At 43.2% G+C, this 19795-nt stretch overlaps 2 protein-coding genes across 2 annotated transcripts in view; both read right to left on the reverse strand.

Annotated features, from left to right (window-relative positions):
* LOC311240166 (tricarboxylate transport protein B, mitochondrial) overlaps positions 1 to 14405 on the reverse strand; it is a 52083-nt gene extending 37678 nt beyond the window's left edge. Inside the window, exon 1 of the mRNA XM_084328706.1 lies at positions 13949 to 14405. Within this exon, the coding sequence (XP_084184832.1) occupies positions 13949 to 14066 (118 nt within the window). The 5' untranslated portion in view covers positions 14067 to 14405. The remainder of the gene's footprint in view (positions 1 to 13948) is intronic.
* Positions 14406 to 16980: 2575 nt separating this feature from the next.
* The window catches only part of cltcl1 (clathrin, heavy chain-like 1), a 61600-nt gene continuing 58785 nt past the window's right edge, over positions 16981 to 19795 (reverse strand). Inside the window, exon 31 of the mRNA XM_084327369.1 lies at positions 16981 to 18953. Coding sequence (XP_084183495.1) covers positions 18835 to 18953 — 119 coding nt within the window. The 3' untranslated portion in view covers positions 16981 to 18834. The remainder of the gene's footprint in view (positions 18954 to 19795) is intronic.

The following is a 19795-nucleotide window of genomic DNA, read 5'->3' on the forward strand; positions in this document are numbered from 1 at the left end:
TTGAGAGTTAAGAGTCGACAATAAGTGCTAATAAGATGCTGTGATTTGCTGTTGTTGCACAGACATGAAGCACTTTTTCATAAGCTCAGCTGCACTATAAATGTGTTTTTTTGTTCAAGTGTTGATGTTAGAATGTTCAGATGCACATCATGCACTTGTTTGTTTTTTATTTTATTTTTATATTGAAATGTTGAAGAGGAGATGTTGCAGTTGTTGCACAGTCATAAATGAAGCACTTTCTGCAGGAGATGTTGCAGATGTGGCACATAAATGAAGCACTTTTTTTGAAAAGTATACTACTTTTGCAATGTAGTTAAAGGGGGACTATCTTATAAATGGCCTTTTTCAGTGTTTAGCATTGTTTCCTAGCTATGTGGACTTATATTAATATGATCTATGTCTCTAATTCTCATATTTGGTGCATTCTTCCAATTCTCCTCTCACAATATTCACCCTCACTGAACTGAGTCATCTGAAAATGTGCTGATTTGTGATGTCAGAGAGACACCGCTGCATGATAATCAGCTGAGTTTCCACACAGTTCCCACTGTGGTTGGAGCCCAGGCTCAATACGGCTTAAGATCTTGAGGTAGAAAAATGCTGTTTTTGAGTACTTGATTAGAAATACAAAACAATGAATTAAAATAAAAATAAAAATTACAGAGGTGTTCCATAAACCCACAGGAATTGTGTAAAAGTGCCCAAATAGTGAAAGAAATAGTAAAATAGTTCCCCTTTAAATAAAAGTTGTGAAAATGTGGTTGCGTGTTGTGTCAAGTGTACATATATTCATAGCACGGGGAGGCGCCGTGGCAGTCCGGCCCCTGGCCCCTTGGGTTTCTGACAATGTGGCCCCCTGAACAATTTAGTTGAATAGCCCTGGTTTACAGGGTTTAAATGACACAAATCAAAGTGAATAGAGGCCAATCTTACTCAACAGGCAGCACTCATGTTGCCTCTAGCTGTCTTATAAATCTAACTGGCTGGGTGTCCTAACTAGGGCCGGACGGCATGACCTGAAATCCAAGGTATATTGTCCTAAATTACCTCGAACAAGAGATTAAACCATCATTCAAACACTAGCACACGAATACCACATTATCCATAGTGTTGGACCTCTGTCAACATGTTTCACAACAATTTTGTTCAGTTGAATTAAAGGGGCACAAAATCAAACAGCTCATGCACTGGAGGAATGCCTTTACTTAACATACCGATGTGGGCAGAAATAGATTGGTACAGTAAGAGGATTTCTCAACATCAGAAGTTCATTTGTCTAGACAAAAATCACATGACATGTCCCAATGGGCTTCACAAGCCCACAATGTGAACGACCCCCGCTGACTAGTCCTAACCAAGCCCCGTCTTGGAGGTGCAATTTCATCATCGCTCATTACAATGACTCCACAAATGGCTGTCCTCCATAAACGCTAAAAGCACTGTGGCTGTGAGAGGAATAGTAATAGGCTGGATGAGGATGGATGGACATACTACATAGCAATCACAATGCTTGAGGAATATACATAATACGTCAACAATGAATATAACAGAGGTCATGTGAGCAATTCATTGTGGCTACTTAAATTAAAAGCTTATTTCTATTGTATACTTCAGCCAGTGGTTAGAGCAGTGAAACGGTGTATGGGTGAATTAATGAATGAATGAATTAATTCATATTAAGCTCACTAGTTCAGCAAATGAATACAAGCATCCAAAACTAAAAACAAATGCACAATAGGGATGAGACCGATGAGTCACAAGGGAATGCGTGACTGAGCGGAGGAGAGAGGGCACTCCGAGGGAAGGCAGACGTTAATTGAATTATCTTCTCTGCTTGAAGGGAGGGGTTCCATTACCCAGAACAAGGCCCTCCATTAACTCAATGACACACACACACACACACACACACGTGATATACACAAACGGTAGAGAGATACTGTACACATATGGTACGTCATTTAATAACACACACACACACACACATACAGTATGCATTATTGTGGACAAACACAGACAGTCCCCTGCACAGACACAGCCCCATGCACAGTCACGTGTAAAGCAATAGAGCGACTCATACCATGTCATTCAGCTCTGAGAGTTGGCACAGTTCACACAACTCACACAACTCACACAGTTCACACAACTCACACAGTTCACACAACTCACACAACTCACACAGTTCACACAACTCACACCACCACCACCACACCACCACCACCACCACACCACCATCACACCACCATCACACCACCCGCCCACTGGGAGCATGGTCTGCCAAGTCTCTATATCACCGCATGCTCTCTGCTGGTGATAACAGATATATTTAACCCATTGCCATACAGATATGGAAGGACTTCAAGTGAGTCGATTATGTGTCAGTGGTTAAATTCAAATAGCTAGGCAGAGATAAATAAAATATATACATTTAAAAATAATTTGTAAAAAATAAGAAGAAGGATTTTTTGTAGAATCACGTGAGGCTTGGTGTGGAGTGACACACACACAGATCTGTAATTCCCCTAATCCCAATGGAGCAATAAATAAATGTAACCTGGCCAGGGCCTGGCAGAGAGATCACATGGGTACAACATACCACTCGGGCCGGTCCTGCCTCTCTATGGGTCAGTGAGTGTCTTAGCAGAGGAGACAACGGGCCTCATTCATCCTCCTCGGGCCTAGAAGACAGCACTGCATCTCCAACAGTGTTACGCTGTGAGCAGCCCAGGACCAGCTACACAAACCCACATGATGGCACACATGATCAATCCTCATCAGACACACAACGCTGACTAGTACAAACAAGTTGTTTGTCTTCTAGTCCGTCTACCTATGCACTTACCCACTCACACAAACACGCACACCTATGCATTTACCCACTCACAAACACACACACATTTACCTATGCACTTACCCACTCACAAACACACACATACACGTTTACCTACGCACTTACACACTCACAAACACACACACACACACACACACACAGAGACATAGACACAGACACATTCATCTAGACACGGATACACTCAGACACACACAAATACACACATTTATCTACACACGGATGCACTGAATATGACCATTCATCTTTATCTGCATGGTCACGCATGGTCCTCTTCTCTACACCTCATTTCTTCTCTCTGTACTACCCCCCCCCCACACACACACACACACACCTCTCTGTAGTGTGTCACAAAATCAATGCATCCACCCTGGTCTTTGACAGGTTCCATTACCAAAAGAGAACATACTGTAGAAACCTGCTATCATACCTTTGCCGATAGCTTTGGTATTAATGCAGGACTTGAATCATGAGAAAATTGCTTCTAGAATCTGAACACGCAAGACCGTCTTCAGAGATATGATCTAGTGAGTGAAGGTATTGCAAACCCTTTACACAGACTTTTACTAGAATAATGTTTAAACACCGCCATGAAAAGTCCCACAGTAAAAAAAAAAAAATATAAAGAAAATAAGTACCTTTATCAAACCTTAATTAAACCTGATTGACAGACTAACTTCCTTACTGTACAAGGGTCCTCTCTCTCTCTCTCTCACTCCACCCACACAAGATAGATTGATATAGTTTAATGAACACCGTCACACAGCATGGGCACCTGCTTGCATCGCAGCCACTCAGTTCACTCATATGCGTATGCTGTAGGTGTTTGTGCTCACCCACACATTTACACTGTCCTTTTTCCAAATCAGGACAGGACAGACAGGCAGGTGGGCAAAGACGAAATGAGAGAGGAGTATTATTTTAAGTCCTGTCCTGCTCACTGCAGATAAACTGTTGTCACATCTGGTCCTTGGAGTTGTGTTCTTCTAGGGAGGATGGCAATCTGGCAAGTTATACACACGCGTATAAATTATAATCAACAGGAACACCCGACGAGAGGTCATGTGTAAGACAGCTAGGGCTGTGCGTCATACACTGAAGAAAATCGTAATCGACTGATACTCATACTCATTTTGTCAACCAGTTTAATACACAAATATGTCAAACAATTTTCCTCCTGCAAATTAATGCAATCAAGGAGCTTTTCCAATCTAGTGCTTATTAAATACCAAAGAACATTTGCGAATATTTCTGTGATGCCACGTCAGCGTGGAGAAAAAAAAAACGTAAAAACAACTAATCCACAAAAAGGTAATCCTTGTCAACTAAAACCAACAACCAACGATCAGCTAATTAATTAAGAATGAGCGACCGATAATGACAGCAAAATGTAAGATATGTTCAGCAGTCGACTGTATCCATTATTAATCCAGATGATGGATCCTCTTAACAAGGATGTTGTTCTCCAATCTCCAGAGAGATGAGAATACAGAATACAGTATGAAGGACTGAAGGATGTCCATATTCTGAATCCAAATGGATAAAACAGCCAGAAGGTCTTAGACACTTCAAACAGTAGGTAGTCTATTAATATAACCTTAATATTACTGTTTGCCTCATGTAAAACATGAAAGGAATTATTCATCTATTATAAGCCTTTTAGGCTTCGGCTGTCAAAAGCACCATTCCCATGCTACACTAATGTTTAATTAGTGTGGGGGGGGTGTTGATTAATTTTACATGTAAAAGATCATTTCACTACTCTGAACCTTCTGGTAAACAAAATAATGTACACAAACGAGTGAGGACATTATTTATTTGTGTTTAACGTGTGTTGCATGGTTGCAATAGAGGCTCAGTGTGTTGAAAGTGTCTTAGAGAAACATATAGGCTGCTGTAACTGCTGATTATGAATGGATATTTAGAGCAAAACAATAAACATGTAATTGATATCAAGCAGGTCTAATTGATATCAAGCAGATGAAATTGATATCAAGCAGGTGAAATTGATCAAGCAAGAACCAAATGTGTCAAATTAGTTTGATATCAATTACACTATTGGTCTTCAGATTATGATACTGGGGAGGCGCCACTGTAATAAACCCAATGGAAAAACATGCAGATCACTAACGCTGTCGTGTCCCTGACGAAGACGGACAGGAGCACTTGGATTGGTCCCCGGGGCGCGGCCCACGCCGCAGCCCACGTCTGCTCACGGCTGCCCTTGGGGGGGGGAGGACGACGGGATGGGTCAAGTGCAGAGAGACATTTCATCGGCGACTCAATGCATGTGTGTGTGTTCGTGTGTCGCCCATCTCGCGCGTGTGTGTTAATCTGCATGACAAATAAAGACTTCTTCTACTTCTTCTTCTTCTAACTACCTCTTCAGCGCTGTTTGTTTGTGTGTCGTCATAACCGTACTACTGTAGCGGCAGCCGAGGAGGGTTGAAAGTAAACAGAACAGCGCTTTGTGATCTGAGGTTTTGCCCCCTGGCACTCATGGCTTGTGAGTAGTAGAGTTGACGACACCGGGGAGCGTGGGCTGTGTGTGTAGTGTGTATGAACGAGCGAACAGGGAGTAAGTGCATACTTTGATGAGCCCTCTAAGCGTGAGAGGAGACAGCCACTCAGAACCCTCAACTGGCTGCCCCCAGGCAGGAGTGTAACAGAAAGAGGAGAGGAGAAAGGGAGGAAGGAAAGAAGAAAAAGAAAGAGAGAAATACAAAGAGAAAGGGAGAAAGATACAAAGCTACTCTCCTTTTCTGTACAGAATCCATCATAAGAAACATAACATAAAGGCATTCTGTGTGTGTGTGTGTGTGTGTGTGTGTGTGTGTGTGTGTGTGTGTGTGTGTGTGTGTGTGTGTGTGTGTGTGTGTGTGTAATGTATATATATATATATTTATGTTCTTTCTCTCTACCCCTCCTCTCTGCCACACAGGAGCTCATCATACTCAAGTGTATAAATGAAAACCGCACGAGTGAAGCACACAGGCAAATCAGGACCACAAGACCAGAGATCCATTAAGGCCACTTCCTCCCTCAGGTCACACCAGATTGTCACTCCCTCCCTCAAAGTACATGGTCATTGGTTGCTGAGAGTGAGCTTGAGCAAGAGAATGTGAGCAGAGTGACCTCATATAACCTTAAAGGGGCAGTTCACACACAAAAAAACAGTAATCCCCCCTTATCTTGGAGTGCCATCTATCCATCCAGATAGTTCTGTGTGATTTGCCGAAGTTTGCAGACGTTGGCTGCAGAGATGTCTGGCTATCAGCTCAATACAATGGAGCTCAATCAATCAATCAATCAATTCAATCAATCAATCAATCAATCAATCAATCAATCAATCAATCAATCAATCAACAGGCCTTGTGCAGCGCCCAAATGGTAAAAGACCAACACCAATGTCCTTCCAGAAGTGACATGACACGGTTACTCGAGATAATCCACAGCACAGACCTCGTTGTGAACAGTTTCATTGGCAAATATTTATGCTATTTTAACTACTATAATAAAACCGCTCACAACGCGGTGTGGATTATCTTGAGTGTTATGACTTCTGGAAGGAGACATTGGTGCTGAGTTCTATTTTTCGCACACCACAGAAGAAGCTCTACAATAGATATCTCTACGGCAAACATCTCTATGACCGTTATGTCCAAACCTATGCAAATCACACTGCACCTATATGGATGGATAGATAGCGCTAAGGGGAAGATGTGGTTTTGGGTGTTTTGGGTGAACTGCCCCTTTAACGGCTATAGACAATGTGTCCCCCAGCCATTGGTCGGGGTACCAAAGAGTTCTATAATATAACGTCAGGTACTGTTTAGAGATGTAGGACTCCGACTTCCATTAAGCTTTGACATTCCACTCCTTGCTCTGCCTTTGGGCCCATAAATGAGAGTGCACCCGCACCGCCTCTCTCTCCCCCTCTCCCTCTCTCTCCCTCTCCCTCTCTCTCTCTCACTCACAGTCAGGCTCTCACATACACTGTCTAGGGAGTACAAGAGTGTAGCAATGCTCTCCCACAGCAGGTGTAATCTACTTCAGAGTTCAGACAGACATCCTATCTCTACTGGATCTTTAATCTTTCACCGTCTCTCTCCTGGACGTCCTTTAGACTTCGGACGTCTAGCTCTCCCTCTCTGGCCATTATTTTAAAGCCCTTCAAAACTGACATGCTGAGACACCCTGGGTCCCATTCGTCTGCTGGGTAGCTGGCAGTGCCTTCCACAGCCCTGGCAAGACCAACTGGGCCTTTAGCCATGTTAGCGCAGAGGGAATACGCCGTGTTGTAGCCGCAACAACCAAAGTACAAGGATGTGTGTTCTTGGGTTGTTTGCCAAGCCACGCCAGGGACAAAGGACAGTAGGGTTGAAGGCTCAGGGATTAAAGCAAAAAAAAATCTCCTGACTGAAATTTTTTTCAGGCCAAGTCATATTCTTATTTTAACCTCCACTGTATTTCTTTTTAATAGCGTTGGCGTTTTAAGGGAGCCTACTTGTTTCGGTTTCGTCGATAATCCAATGTACAGTTACCCCCCCACCCCGCCTACCCAACCCTTCCCTCCCCAACCACCTCCAATGTACAGTCCCCCCCCCCCTCCACCCAACCTCCTCCAATGTACAGTTTCTTCGTCAAATGTATATGCTCTCTTTTTTAGACTCTTATTGTATCACAAACAATACTGTGTAAATCTGGTACGTCATAAATGTATAGATGTAGTAGTATTATCTATCTGTATGTCATGTATGTCATATATGTTATGATGAATTGAAAATGGGGGACCCTGATGTAAAGAGGAAAGTCTTTCTCTGGTCTGCAACCCCTTGACAATTGTGTGTATTGAGCTGTACTGTATTGTACCCATTCTGCAATCCGTTATAACAATCAATCAATATTTAACCGATTGCAGAATGGGTACAATACAGTATGGCTCAATACACACAATTGTTAAGGGGATGCAGACCAGAGAAAGACGTTTGTCTTGTTTACATCATCAGGGTCCCCCATTTTCAATTCAGTGACATTTATGACATGCATGACATTGACATCATGACATTTATGGCATAGGGACATACTACAGGTATATAGTACTGTTACATTTGTGACATATACGATATGCAAATATACAGTAATGTTACCCATAGATCCTGACAGAGAGAATATATACGGTGGGGAGGAGACTGACTACAGATACACCTGTGTGATGTTGCTACGGAGTTAAGCTAATAAACGTATACTCACAACCACAGCAGGGGACTCACATATTGTACTGTGAAGTAACACGACAATGACAAACGTGTTGTTTCTGTTTTTCTTTTTGACATCGTTGCGGCACACGGAACAAGTTAACTCACCACTACAGCCCCCAGTAGCGCTGCCTAGCCAGTCTCTTCAAACGTCCTCTCCTCTCGAAACTTTTTGTTAGGTGGTCCCGCTGATCTTTTTCATCTGAGAACCCCGCGGTGGGTTCTCTTTTTAGTGGCCGGCTTACTCCTTCCATTTAACAGACGCTATTAAGCTAACGTTAGCTAATCGGTATATAGCAGCGAGTGCAAGCAGCGTGGTGGCTGTGACGTTGGTAAACAAGCAGTTGACGCGTGAGGCTGCAAAAAAGGCGACCTGTCTCTCGAGTCGCTGAGTGATGATGACTGCTTGGCGCGATAGGAAAAAAAAGCCCTTTTCCATATTTGGCGCCTCTGATTGGCTCAATTTTGTTTCAATCTGTATGCATCTACAAATCATGCAAATACTTCCGTCAGACTGCGAATCAAATGGACGGATCTCCCCAATCAAATTGACGGAAATCCGTCTGGAGACGGAATGCTTTAATGCATGGTTGAAGGTACACTAATAAACTCCCATTCCAATTCTTTCTCTCGTTCATAGTCAAGCTGACCCATAGACCTACCACCTGCAGGCTGGACAAAACAATACCCTCTCAATTCTGTATAGAAACTGTGTGGAGCAGGGGAACCGGTTGGAGGTATGGAGGAGCAGGTTGGAGGGAGTGTCGCTCGAGTACATTCTGTCTCTATCTCTATCAATCTCTCTCTCTCTCTCTCTCTCTCTGACACACACAACAGCTACATTTAACAGATAAATCTCAGGTAGCATCAGCATGTTTGCAGCAGTGAAAGAGGGGGTATTTATGGGCTGCCAAGCTGTGCGTCCGGAGGGCTCCTTGTTCTGTATCCTGGCAGCGCAGGGACTGCTGGCTAAAGTTTTAGGGTTGGTTGGCAGCTTCTCTCTCGGGTTCAGACAGAGTAGAACAGTCCACCCAATGGCTTTTTCTCTTTCGCTGTGTCATCTGGGTACAGAGTCCAGATCAGACGCAAGAGCTACTAGATGTACATTCGTCAAACACAGGCACACAGGTGCTGCATACACACATGCATTCACGCACACAGACATGTTTTCATGCATTGTGGGGACATTCCATAGACCTGCATGCATTCCCTACCCCAACCATAATCACAACTACAACATGCCTACCGCTAACACTTATCCTAACTATAACTATAATATGTCCCCACAACAGTAGGAAAACAAGGACATAATTATGCACACACACACACACACACACACACACACACACACGCACAGATAAAGAGACAGAAACACACACACCTTCGCTTGTAGCCTTTATAAGTGAATTAACCTGTTAGACACGAATACTTCCTTGATGTGTAAGCTGAGTGTCAGTGGCAAGAGGGAGAACAGAGAGACAGGAAGAGAGTGAGAGAGACAGAGTGTGTGAGAGAGAGAGAGAGAGAGAGAGAGAGAGAGAGAGAGAGAGAGAGAGAAAGAGGAGGATGCGGGAGAAGAGGTTCAAGTCAGTCAGGTTAGTGTGTGAGAGGGAGGGGGGAGGGGGGGGCGGTCACACCACGAGTCTCCACGGCTGATAGGAGGGCGTGAGTCAGGAGATGTCTGATGGCAAAAAGACACACTGTGATGTAAAAGTGGTGAAATACAAACAGAGGGGCTAATGTTGTAAATGTACTTTTTGTATTGCTTTTCAAAAACATTTGTTTTATTCTAATACGGCTGCAAATAAAACAAAAAGCGTGTCTCCCACTAAGGTTAACACAAGAGTGAACACTGAATCCCATTTGATTTGTTTCTCAGACCGTTTCCAACACTGTTTCAAGGTCACTAGCCGTCACTACTTGAAGCGGCTGTAATCAATAGAGCCATAATAACAGCACTAGTGTGGAGAGTGAGAGCACCTCAATGCCTTAATCAATTAAACCTGCTCTACCCTGATTAGAACAACATACGTCCACCAGGATGAGAGTGACAGATGGGATGCCAAGGCCAGCAGGTCAGAGTTCACGGGCCCCGGGCAGGGGATATGTCAGTGAGTCAAAATGTATGGGCAGAGTAGCATATTAAACACAAAATGACAAAAAATGACTTTGAGTGAATTGGTGGGACTACAATGGACTCCTCTTCTCTCGAGGGGAAAGCAGCACTGCCATAGGAATACGTGTATCTTAGCGCTGAATAGCCTTTCCCATCACTGCACTCTAATACCATTATGTAAAGTGCACCAGGGGTGATCTGAAGATCAGTGGGATGTAGCATCATGTCAGTGCAGCAGTCTAGATCTGGCCATGGCAGTTTGAGGCTACGGGGAGCCCGCTTGCCGGGAGTAGAGAGGATAAGATCAGGAAAATTGCTGCCTTCTGAGCTCCTTGAGTCGATTCTCTTATGCTTTAGAGCCAAACAACTACCGGCAACACTGTTATTGTGTGTTCAAACGTGCTGTTGCTTATCAACTGCTCAAACGACCGATAATAATAATTTCTTTGTCAGGAGTGTCATAATTATTCAATTGAATTTTTTTATTTCATTAAAAAATGCTCTAAAAATACCATGTTAAAGTGCACTGCTCAATTGCAGTGTGTCTTCATGGGGGGGGGGGGAAACGCAAGTAAACTCAAACTTCAATGTCCAATTGTCTGGGTTTGTTTTAAATGCACCGATTACTCGATAAAATAATTGTTGGATGAATCGATTATGTGAATAATTATTAGTAGCAGCTAGGGTTGGGTACCGAACTACTTTTTTTTTTTTTTTTTTTTTGATTTTCCATTATTCAAAACATACACAAATGACAATACTGAGACAATTACAGGACAGTAATAACAGCAACAATAACAACAACTACATGTGGGTGCCTATATACGCCTATGGTAAATGGTTGTAAATGTGCAAGATAAAGTGATAAAGGTCCCTACATATGTAAACAAACACATCAGGAAAACAGAAACAAACGACAACAACAAAAAAACGGAACAAAAAATAACAATATTTTCAGAGACATTGAGAGATACAGGATGTCCTCAACACATCTTTAACACATCTTTACCAGAATGGAGCTACTAGAGAGATCAATGAGAAGGTAATTCAGTCAAGTCGGGTGGGAGATCTCCAAGATAGTCCAGAAAAGGCTGCCAAATTTTATTGAAATGATCAACCCTGTTCCTTAGTGAATAAGTCACCTTTTCTAGAGGGATACAGCTCTTCACCTCTGAGAGCCACATCCCAAATGGCAAAGGGAGATCTGACTTCCATTTTGTTGCAATACATTTTTTGGCAATAACCAGGAGGAGTTCTGTAAGCTTGATGGAATGACTGTGTGTAAGGTAATCAGTCGGAAATGTTATATTATGAATTTGTGATATGGCCTCACAGACCCGCTCCCAGAAACTTTGCAGTTTGATGCAATGCCAAGTGGAGTGAAGGAACGTGCCCTCCTCCTGGCCACACCTAAAACAGAGGGGCGAGATACTAGAGTTGAACCCATGTAATTTGGAGGGGGTAAAATAGACCTGATGCAGGAAATTGAATTGAATCAGTCTATATCTTGAATTTAGTGTGCATGTGACCCCATCTTTACATAGGTCCTCCCAGAGGCCTGGATCAATTTATGTGTCCAAATCTCTCTCCCATCTAGTCCTGGACCTATCAGGTTCAGTGGTCGGCAGAGAGGGTAGTAAGGTGTTATAGACTTGAGAGATGGTTCTCACCATCCTTTGATCATTATGAAAAAGACTTTCAATGGGAGATTTTTTTGGTAGTTTCCATTGACCTTGAGTGTTAACCCTCACAAAATCTCTCAGTTGCAGGTATTTAAAGAAATCTCTTCCAGGAAGTTGATATTTCTCTTTCATTTGCTGGAAGGACATAAAAAACTCATTTTCATAACAATGTTCCAGTCGAGTGATACCTTGTAAAGGCCAGGACTCAAAGTCTCTATTCTGGTATAAGATAGGTATAAGCCTATTTGCCCATAGGGGGGTTTTAGGTGATAGAGGGCTATTGTGTCTGAACATTTTTTGTAATTTTAACCAGGTTTGGACTGAATGGATCATGAAGGGGTTCTGGGTGATGGTCTTAATTGATTTCACGTCCCATTTGTACAAGGTATCAACGAGACCGCCCCGTCTGATACCTGGTACCGAACTACTTTTAATGGTACCGACTGAATTACATCAGTACTACTGAGTACTGATTTATGCTAGATCAATCAGTACCAGATGTCGCTATACCTTTACATAAGGTATAAGAGTGAAATATGCTAGACAGTAGAGGAGCCTTTTCCACAAATATATATATATATATTACTGTCCCATCTCTTGGGTCTTTGAAAAGACCAGACAAGGTCAGAGGAGTTTGATCATATTTACTGAGGATGGCCAGATAATGTTGAAATTTAAACATTTAAAAACATAATACATGATCATGCGATTTAGTTTGGTGTGTTACAACAATAAATAACAAAATGTTTTAAATAAATAACTTATTTTTATGGACTTCTTTTTTACAACTGAAATAAATTTTGTTTTTGTTATTACAGAGAAAGTACAGAAAAAAAAGGTACTGTTGGGTACAGATACCGAATTCCAGGAACTGGTACTGGTACCGGTTTAAATGAACGGTAGCCAACCCTATGAGCTCCATCAGTAACCCTGTTGTACCTCTGTCGTGCAGTGGTGCATAAAGGTTGGCCTGGGGACCCCTGCAGGTGTCATCAAGGGGGTCCACTGTGAAATGTATTATCATTTTGTTCACTATAGATCTGCCCGATGAGAGAGAATATATAAGATATCTCTACACAACCTATACAGAATAGACTGATAGGGAAATCTGGACTTAGTTATATCTAATTAACAAAATATTCTTAGCTGAGGGTGTCATTCACCCATTTCAGATTGGGGTCCCTGGCTGGGACAAAATGTTAGCAAATCAAAGAGTATGGCCTAATGCAGATCTACTCTGGGCCTTAACCTGAAACAGTTCATCCCTTTTGTAATATTGGTCCATTTTCCTTTAGCTTGCAACACTGCAATTTTCAGTAACATACACTTTTGTTTGCTGCGTAAAAACGTGTAATTACAGCTAATTAGTGCCTCTCACTTGCACAGGGTGGGACCTGAAACATATACCAGGTTGTCATTTTAGAGACTGAAAGGGCTCAAGGAAAACTCATGGACCACAGGGAAAGGGCTTGTTCAAACTTATCCCATGGGCCCATAAGAACGTCCAGGCAAACAGACTCTTACAGTATGTGCAGTATGCACTCTACATGCCTAGCTGGAATTCAAATACCTGTATTGTTATTATTTTGACCTGTGAAATATCAAATATCAAGAATCGTGGTTTAATAGAATAATAGCTCAACTTGATGTGACGACTTGTTGACGTGGCATTTTTTCTTTGTAATCTCCAGCGATTCCAGACAGTAGCCTATTTGTGTGAAGCGCACCGGTTATTCTAAAGCGCGCACGGGAGTCGCGCATTCCAACAACTACACAATGCACCGCTCGCATCGCCGCGCACCGACAGAAACCATCGGAAATCCGGACGGAACGCAAAGAAGTCATTCATTTCATCCAGAGGGACCGTCGCTCCCGACATGTAGGCTACTGTAAAGTAAGCATGTGCGGTACATTTTTGTTCAAACAGTTCAACTTACCATATTTGTTCTGTACCATATTTATGAACATGACCAATTAAAAACTTGTGTTTGGCGCTTCGCTGTCATATCTACACATTAAAAAAATGTTTTAATAATAATAAGCTTACCAGCCAAAATAGCCTTTCCCGGATGAGTTAATTTCGCTTTTCCTCCCGGCGCCGCCGCCGCCAGACATCGCGGTCTGTGAAAGGGGCTGACAAACGTGTTGTTGTTCCCTCCTTGCATGTTCCTTGAAAGTAGACAGCAACTCTATAGAAATCCTTATGATAACAAGTCTAGTTAAAAGTATGGAATTTAGCCTTTAAAAGTATAGCTAGCCTATTGCGCGGCGCAACACATGGACGTCCTGTGCCGCTTGGTCAATTTTGCCGAATGATGCTGATCATTGACGTTTCGCCTCCAAGGACTCTTGTGTTGACAGAGGATGGACGTCGCTGGTTCAACTGGGAGACACGCTGGAGGCTCTACAGCTGGGAGGGAGAGACAGGAGACTGGACACTTCTGTTCCACAACAGAAGGGCGGGGCGCGTGCAGCCCCTCTCGCTCTCTCTCGCTCTCTCTCTCTTCCCCTGCCTCTCTCTCTCTCTCTCTCTTCCCCTGCCTCTCTCTCTCTTCCCCTGCCTCTCTCTATCAACACACGGAACTCGCTTCACCAAGGTGGAGTGAGGTAGCCGTAGGCCGTAGCCCCACAGTTAGGCAGCCCATTCCCTTTATATTACCCCTGTTTAACGAACACACACAATTAAGCGTTTAAGACAGTCTATCCAGAAAGAGTAAATGTATATAAAAAAAATAGCCCAACCACCACGCCCTGGAAATCTGGACAAAGGAGCTGGGGCGCGCTTCCTGAGACTATCAATCAAATCATGTCGCTAGGTTACCAAAGTGTCAGCCTGGGTCTAGAGCTGGGTGTGTAGATAAAGGCACGTGGGTCTAGAAATGCAGGCTTCAATCTATGTTGTTTAGTCTAATTGTTGAATATATAGATACACAAATGTTCTAGAATGTTTGGTTATTATGACATCATACTGTGACATCACAAATGTTATAGAATGTTTGATTATGACATCATACTGTGACATCACAAATGTTCTAGACTGTTTTGTTTATGACATCATACTGTGACCACAAATGTTCTAGACTGTTTTGTTTATGACATCATACTGTGACCACAAATGTTCTAGAATGTTTGATTATGACATCATACTGTGACATCACAAATGTTCTAGACTGTTTTGTTTATGACATCATACTGTGACCACAAATGTTCTAGAATGTTTGATTATGACATCATACTGTGACATCACAAATGTTCTAGACTGTTTTGTTTATGACATCATACTGTGACCACAAATGTTCTAGACTGTTTTGATTATGACATCATACTGTGACATCACAAATGTTCTAGAATGTTCTATTATGACAAATAAGACGGTTCAATGACTATCTAAATCCAAACAATATTCCTAATGCCGTTTCAATGTAAAGTTATAAAAATAAACATATAAACATTCATATAATACAATAACCTAAATATATAGCTTTGGCTCCTCTACAACATGGATGATGTAAGCGACCCTAAATAACCACTAAATGACTCCATCCAAGAATTAGAGATGCACGTGTAATAGGCTTAGCCTACACATAATGCTGCACACCTATTGTCTTTCAGTGTATACAATATAAACGACTACTCAAATGTACTTACGAAGATTACATTTAGTTAATTAATGCATGCGCGCACGCTCACGCACACCCCATGTCACAACAAATGTCGGTGGTAGTTGAACTACATTCAAATCTCAGTACTTTGGTTCATAGCTAATTACAAACATCTTCCTGCTTCCACCTTAACAACTGCTCCCATCCTCTCCTTAAAAACAGACATGGGTGAGGTTTTTCCTGCTCTGGTCACATCAAACACACCCACACTGTACTCTGTCAGTTCAGTCAATGTACCATGTACTTTCTCTTCCTGCTCTGGTCACTTAATCAAACACACCCACACTTTACTCTGTCAGTTCAGTCAATGTGCCATGTACTTTCTCAGTGGTGCTCAATCTTTTTCATGTCAAGGACCACAAAATTATTACATATTAAGATAAGATATTCCTTTATTGATCCACTTGGGGAAATGAGCACGTTGACCCCACATTTGATATTATCTCGTCTCAGACGCCCATCGGAGAAGATTTTAGTTGGCAATATGCGATTAATACTATAGCTATCGTCAGAGAAAATTAAACCTATGACCAGAATATTCACTCTTATGTATTTTCTCATTGGCCTCCAACCTCTTGTGAAGTAAAGTGAAATTAATCCAATTAGTCTGGAGACCCCATGGGACCTCCTCTCAAGGACCTCTGCTAGTCCCCCACGTCCAGAACCACCCTCCTCAAGGACCTCTGGTAGTCCCCCACGTCCAGAACCACCCTCCTCAAGGACCTCTGGTAGTCCCCGGACCACACGTCCAGAACCACCCTCCTCAAGGACCTCTGGTAGTCCCCGGACCACACGTCCAGAACCACCCTCCTCAAGGACCTCTGGTAGTCCCCGGACCACACGTCCAGAACCACCCTCCTCAAGGACCTCTGGTAGTCCCCGGACCACACGTCCAGAACCACTGTACTATAGGACATTCCAGACTCCGATTGGGGCGACAGCGGCTCAGGAGGTAGAGCGGTCATCTGGTAATCAGAAGGTTCCTGGTTCAATTCTGGCTCCTCCCGGCAGCGTATCGAAGTGTCCATGAGCAAGACACTTAACGCCCAACTGCTTCTGACGCACGGTGCCTCCACTGTCGGTGTGTGAACGTGAGTGAATGGGTGAATGCGAGGCACAAGTTGTAAAGCGCTTTGGATAAAAGCGCTAAATGCAGTATATAAATATTTTCTCCACAATGTAGTTGAACTAGGCTACCAATTCAAAATAGTGTTAAGTTTCAAACTTAGCTACTATTTACAAGCGCTAACATTTAGACATCACATCATCAAGTAGCTAGTAGTTAACTACAGTTTTAAGAGTATTTTCCCCAACACCGCAAATACAGACTAATCTCCCAGAGAGACTGAAGGTCATCTTAATCTCCTATAATATACATAAACTGGATTAAAAACAGACAGGCCGCAGTGTGTGTGTGTAAACTTTTTATTATTTATCCTTCTGAATGCATGACTTGTGCAGATAAAGGGGGTGCTTGAGTGCAGCTCAGGTTGTTCTCCCGCTTGAAACCCAAATCCAACGTCGTTGCCACAATGCTGGCACACAGCTCGGTGGACAGCATACCCCACAAACTAACACTCTCATTGGCTGCTTCAACAGGAAGTAAACAATCCTCTAAACCCACCGCTGCCCTGAACAATCTTGCAGAAGGGTTTGCCATTTGTATTCGCCTGCTCTTTTTGTATTTTGTCCTTTTCTTACAAAAATCATTATGCCCATTTAAGACTACAACAATACACACTATAGACATTACATATGGTAGGATATTCCATTATACTGGACTTCTTTGATTAGTTAGGTATCTCAACATATCTTAAATTATACACTGCTCTCAGTACAATAAGGATTATTTTTGAACCACTGGAACCAGGATATAATGTAAGCAAGTACGTGAGTTATGTTCCTCTACGTCTCTCCGCTAGTGGAGCTTCGTCACCCTCCTGTTAGTCTATGAGGTGAAAAAGGTAAAGGTTTCGAGGTACATTGCTTAATTTCTTTTGACACAACATTAGTAATACTTGATATACTCGAGTGTAACATGATAATTGTGCTCCTGGTTGCAGCGTTATAGTTTGGCAACACATGCACGACAACAGCACATAGCAAGTTTTATTAGTTCACCTCCTCCTTTGTCCTCGAGCCACGTTACCGCCACGACGACTCCTCACTTCCAGAATCCAGTATCGCCGACGGTCAACCGTTGAGTGACCACATCATCAGTTCCGACTCGGACGAGGGTTATTATTACTGCGAGGGAGGCAGACCGGGGGGGGGGGGGGGGGTGATCTCATAGTGTCTCTTGGTTGGCGACAGGCTTGAGGCTACACACACACACACACACACACACACACACTACCCATACATATAGTACCATAACCTCGTAGTGTTCTTAGTCCATATACAGCGTTGCCTTTATCAAACACTCTGTACCCGTTGTAAATGGACAAAAAAGAAAAACTCTATTGCACAGGGACTGTCTTTTAAAGGGAGCGTGAGACAGTCAAGAAACAAAACATGAACATTGACCCAGTTTTGCCACCTCCTATATTATAAGGCCTTTAGCAGTGCTTTTGAAGGGAGGGGGAGACGCGTGTGCCCTGCTCCCCCTCCTCACATTTCCTCAGTAACAAAGTCTCTTCCTCATCAGTGCTGTATCTTTAAACCTGCTCTATGGTTAATATAGTCTATATGGAACAGCAATGGAACAACTGGACAGAGAGGGAGAGAGGTTTCACGTCAACTAGAGTTATCCCCAGTATGTTATTTCCTCTAGGAGCTAAGCGCTGACTTCATGCTGTGTGCAGTGGTAGGTGGGTGCGGTCATAACGGAGCCATCCATCCTTCTCTGCTGAAGAGGAACTGGGCGTGTAGAGAAAGCAGGCGGGGGGCGCGCGGTGGGGGTTGGGGTGGACAGCAGTCTCTACTGGTGGTCGTGTCAAAGTGGGGAAAGATATTCTCCTTTGTCCCTCGGTGGAGACAGAGAACAAGGCTGTGATCCTGATCCGACAGGGTTGCGTCTCCTTGGGAAGGAATGATAGTTAAAGGTGTGGTAGGGGGTTTCAGGGGCGTCTCCATTCTGTAGGTGGGTTTAGTTCTCACCCAGAGCAGAAAGGTTAGGTGTGGTTCAAGTCCGGCGCATGAGTGTGTTTTGTGTGTGTGTGTGTGTGTGAGAGTGTGTGTGTGTGTGTGTGTGTATGGGCAAGGGGGGGATTAAGGCCCCTAGTGCTGGGGGCACGGGGTGTGGGGGGCCTTCAGGGCAGGAGGAACAGGCCTACAGGTTGTATCCGTAGGCAGGCTGAGCAGGGTAGCCTGGGGAAGGGTAGCCGTAGCCTGGGTACCCTGGCTGGGGCGTCACTGGAGCAGAGCCAGAAGTCAGCATCAGCTGTTGACCTGTTCAGACAGAGACACAAACGGTTATTATTTGCATACTATATTAAATCTCATGCAAAAATCTATACTAAAACATCTACACTAAATTATCTCCAATATAAATATGGTCATTATGCACTCAAACTCTGTCTGTACACCTACCAAACACTATGGGCTGTCTGTATACCTACTGTGACGTACCCTGATGATAATTCCCCTTTTTGTTTTCCCTTCTCAGGTGCCGCCCGCCCTTTCCTGTAGAGAGTGCCGATTACCTGATGATGACTACAGCTGAGGGCAATCCCTCATTAAGGGGCGGGTGGATAAAACCTGAGATCCTGCACACACTCATGGACATTTTTTTTAGCCATTGAGTGGACTGGATATTGTGTTGGCCTTATTGCCACTATTGTGTGGATTAGCTATAGTGTTGGCTTTATTTCCCCTGTTGTGTGGGACTGTGTTCCTTGGGTTCATACTGCTACTTGGTAGCTTCAGTGTTTTGTCTTACTGGTGTACCAGGTAAGATTGAGTGTGTCTCGTGGCACTCTGTTAGTTTGTAATAGCCTTGTGTTTGTGGTGCTGGGTGTTTTCCCAGTTTCGCAACCATGTGGGGTTTTGGTTGTGTCCCGTGACACTTGATTATTTTGTCAGTTGATTTGGTTGTTTGGTTATTGTTTAGTGTTCTACTTGTACCCGTTTTGGTTTGTCTTCTTGTATATCCCTGTTCGTTCTTCCTTACCTTATCCCTGTTTGTGCGTTTCATTCCCCTTTTATTTAATCACGTTTACCGGTATGTTTATTCAATAAATACTATATACTTTGGAAAACGTTTTGCATTACTCTTTCCTCCTGCCGGGACT

This window comes from Notolepis coatsorum (genome assembly GCF_963971535.1).
Source record: "Notolepis coatsorum genome assembly, chromosome: 1".
NCBI lineage: Eukaryota > Metazoa > Chordata > Actinopteri > Aulopiformes > Paralepididae > Notolepis > Notolepis coatsorum.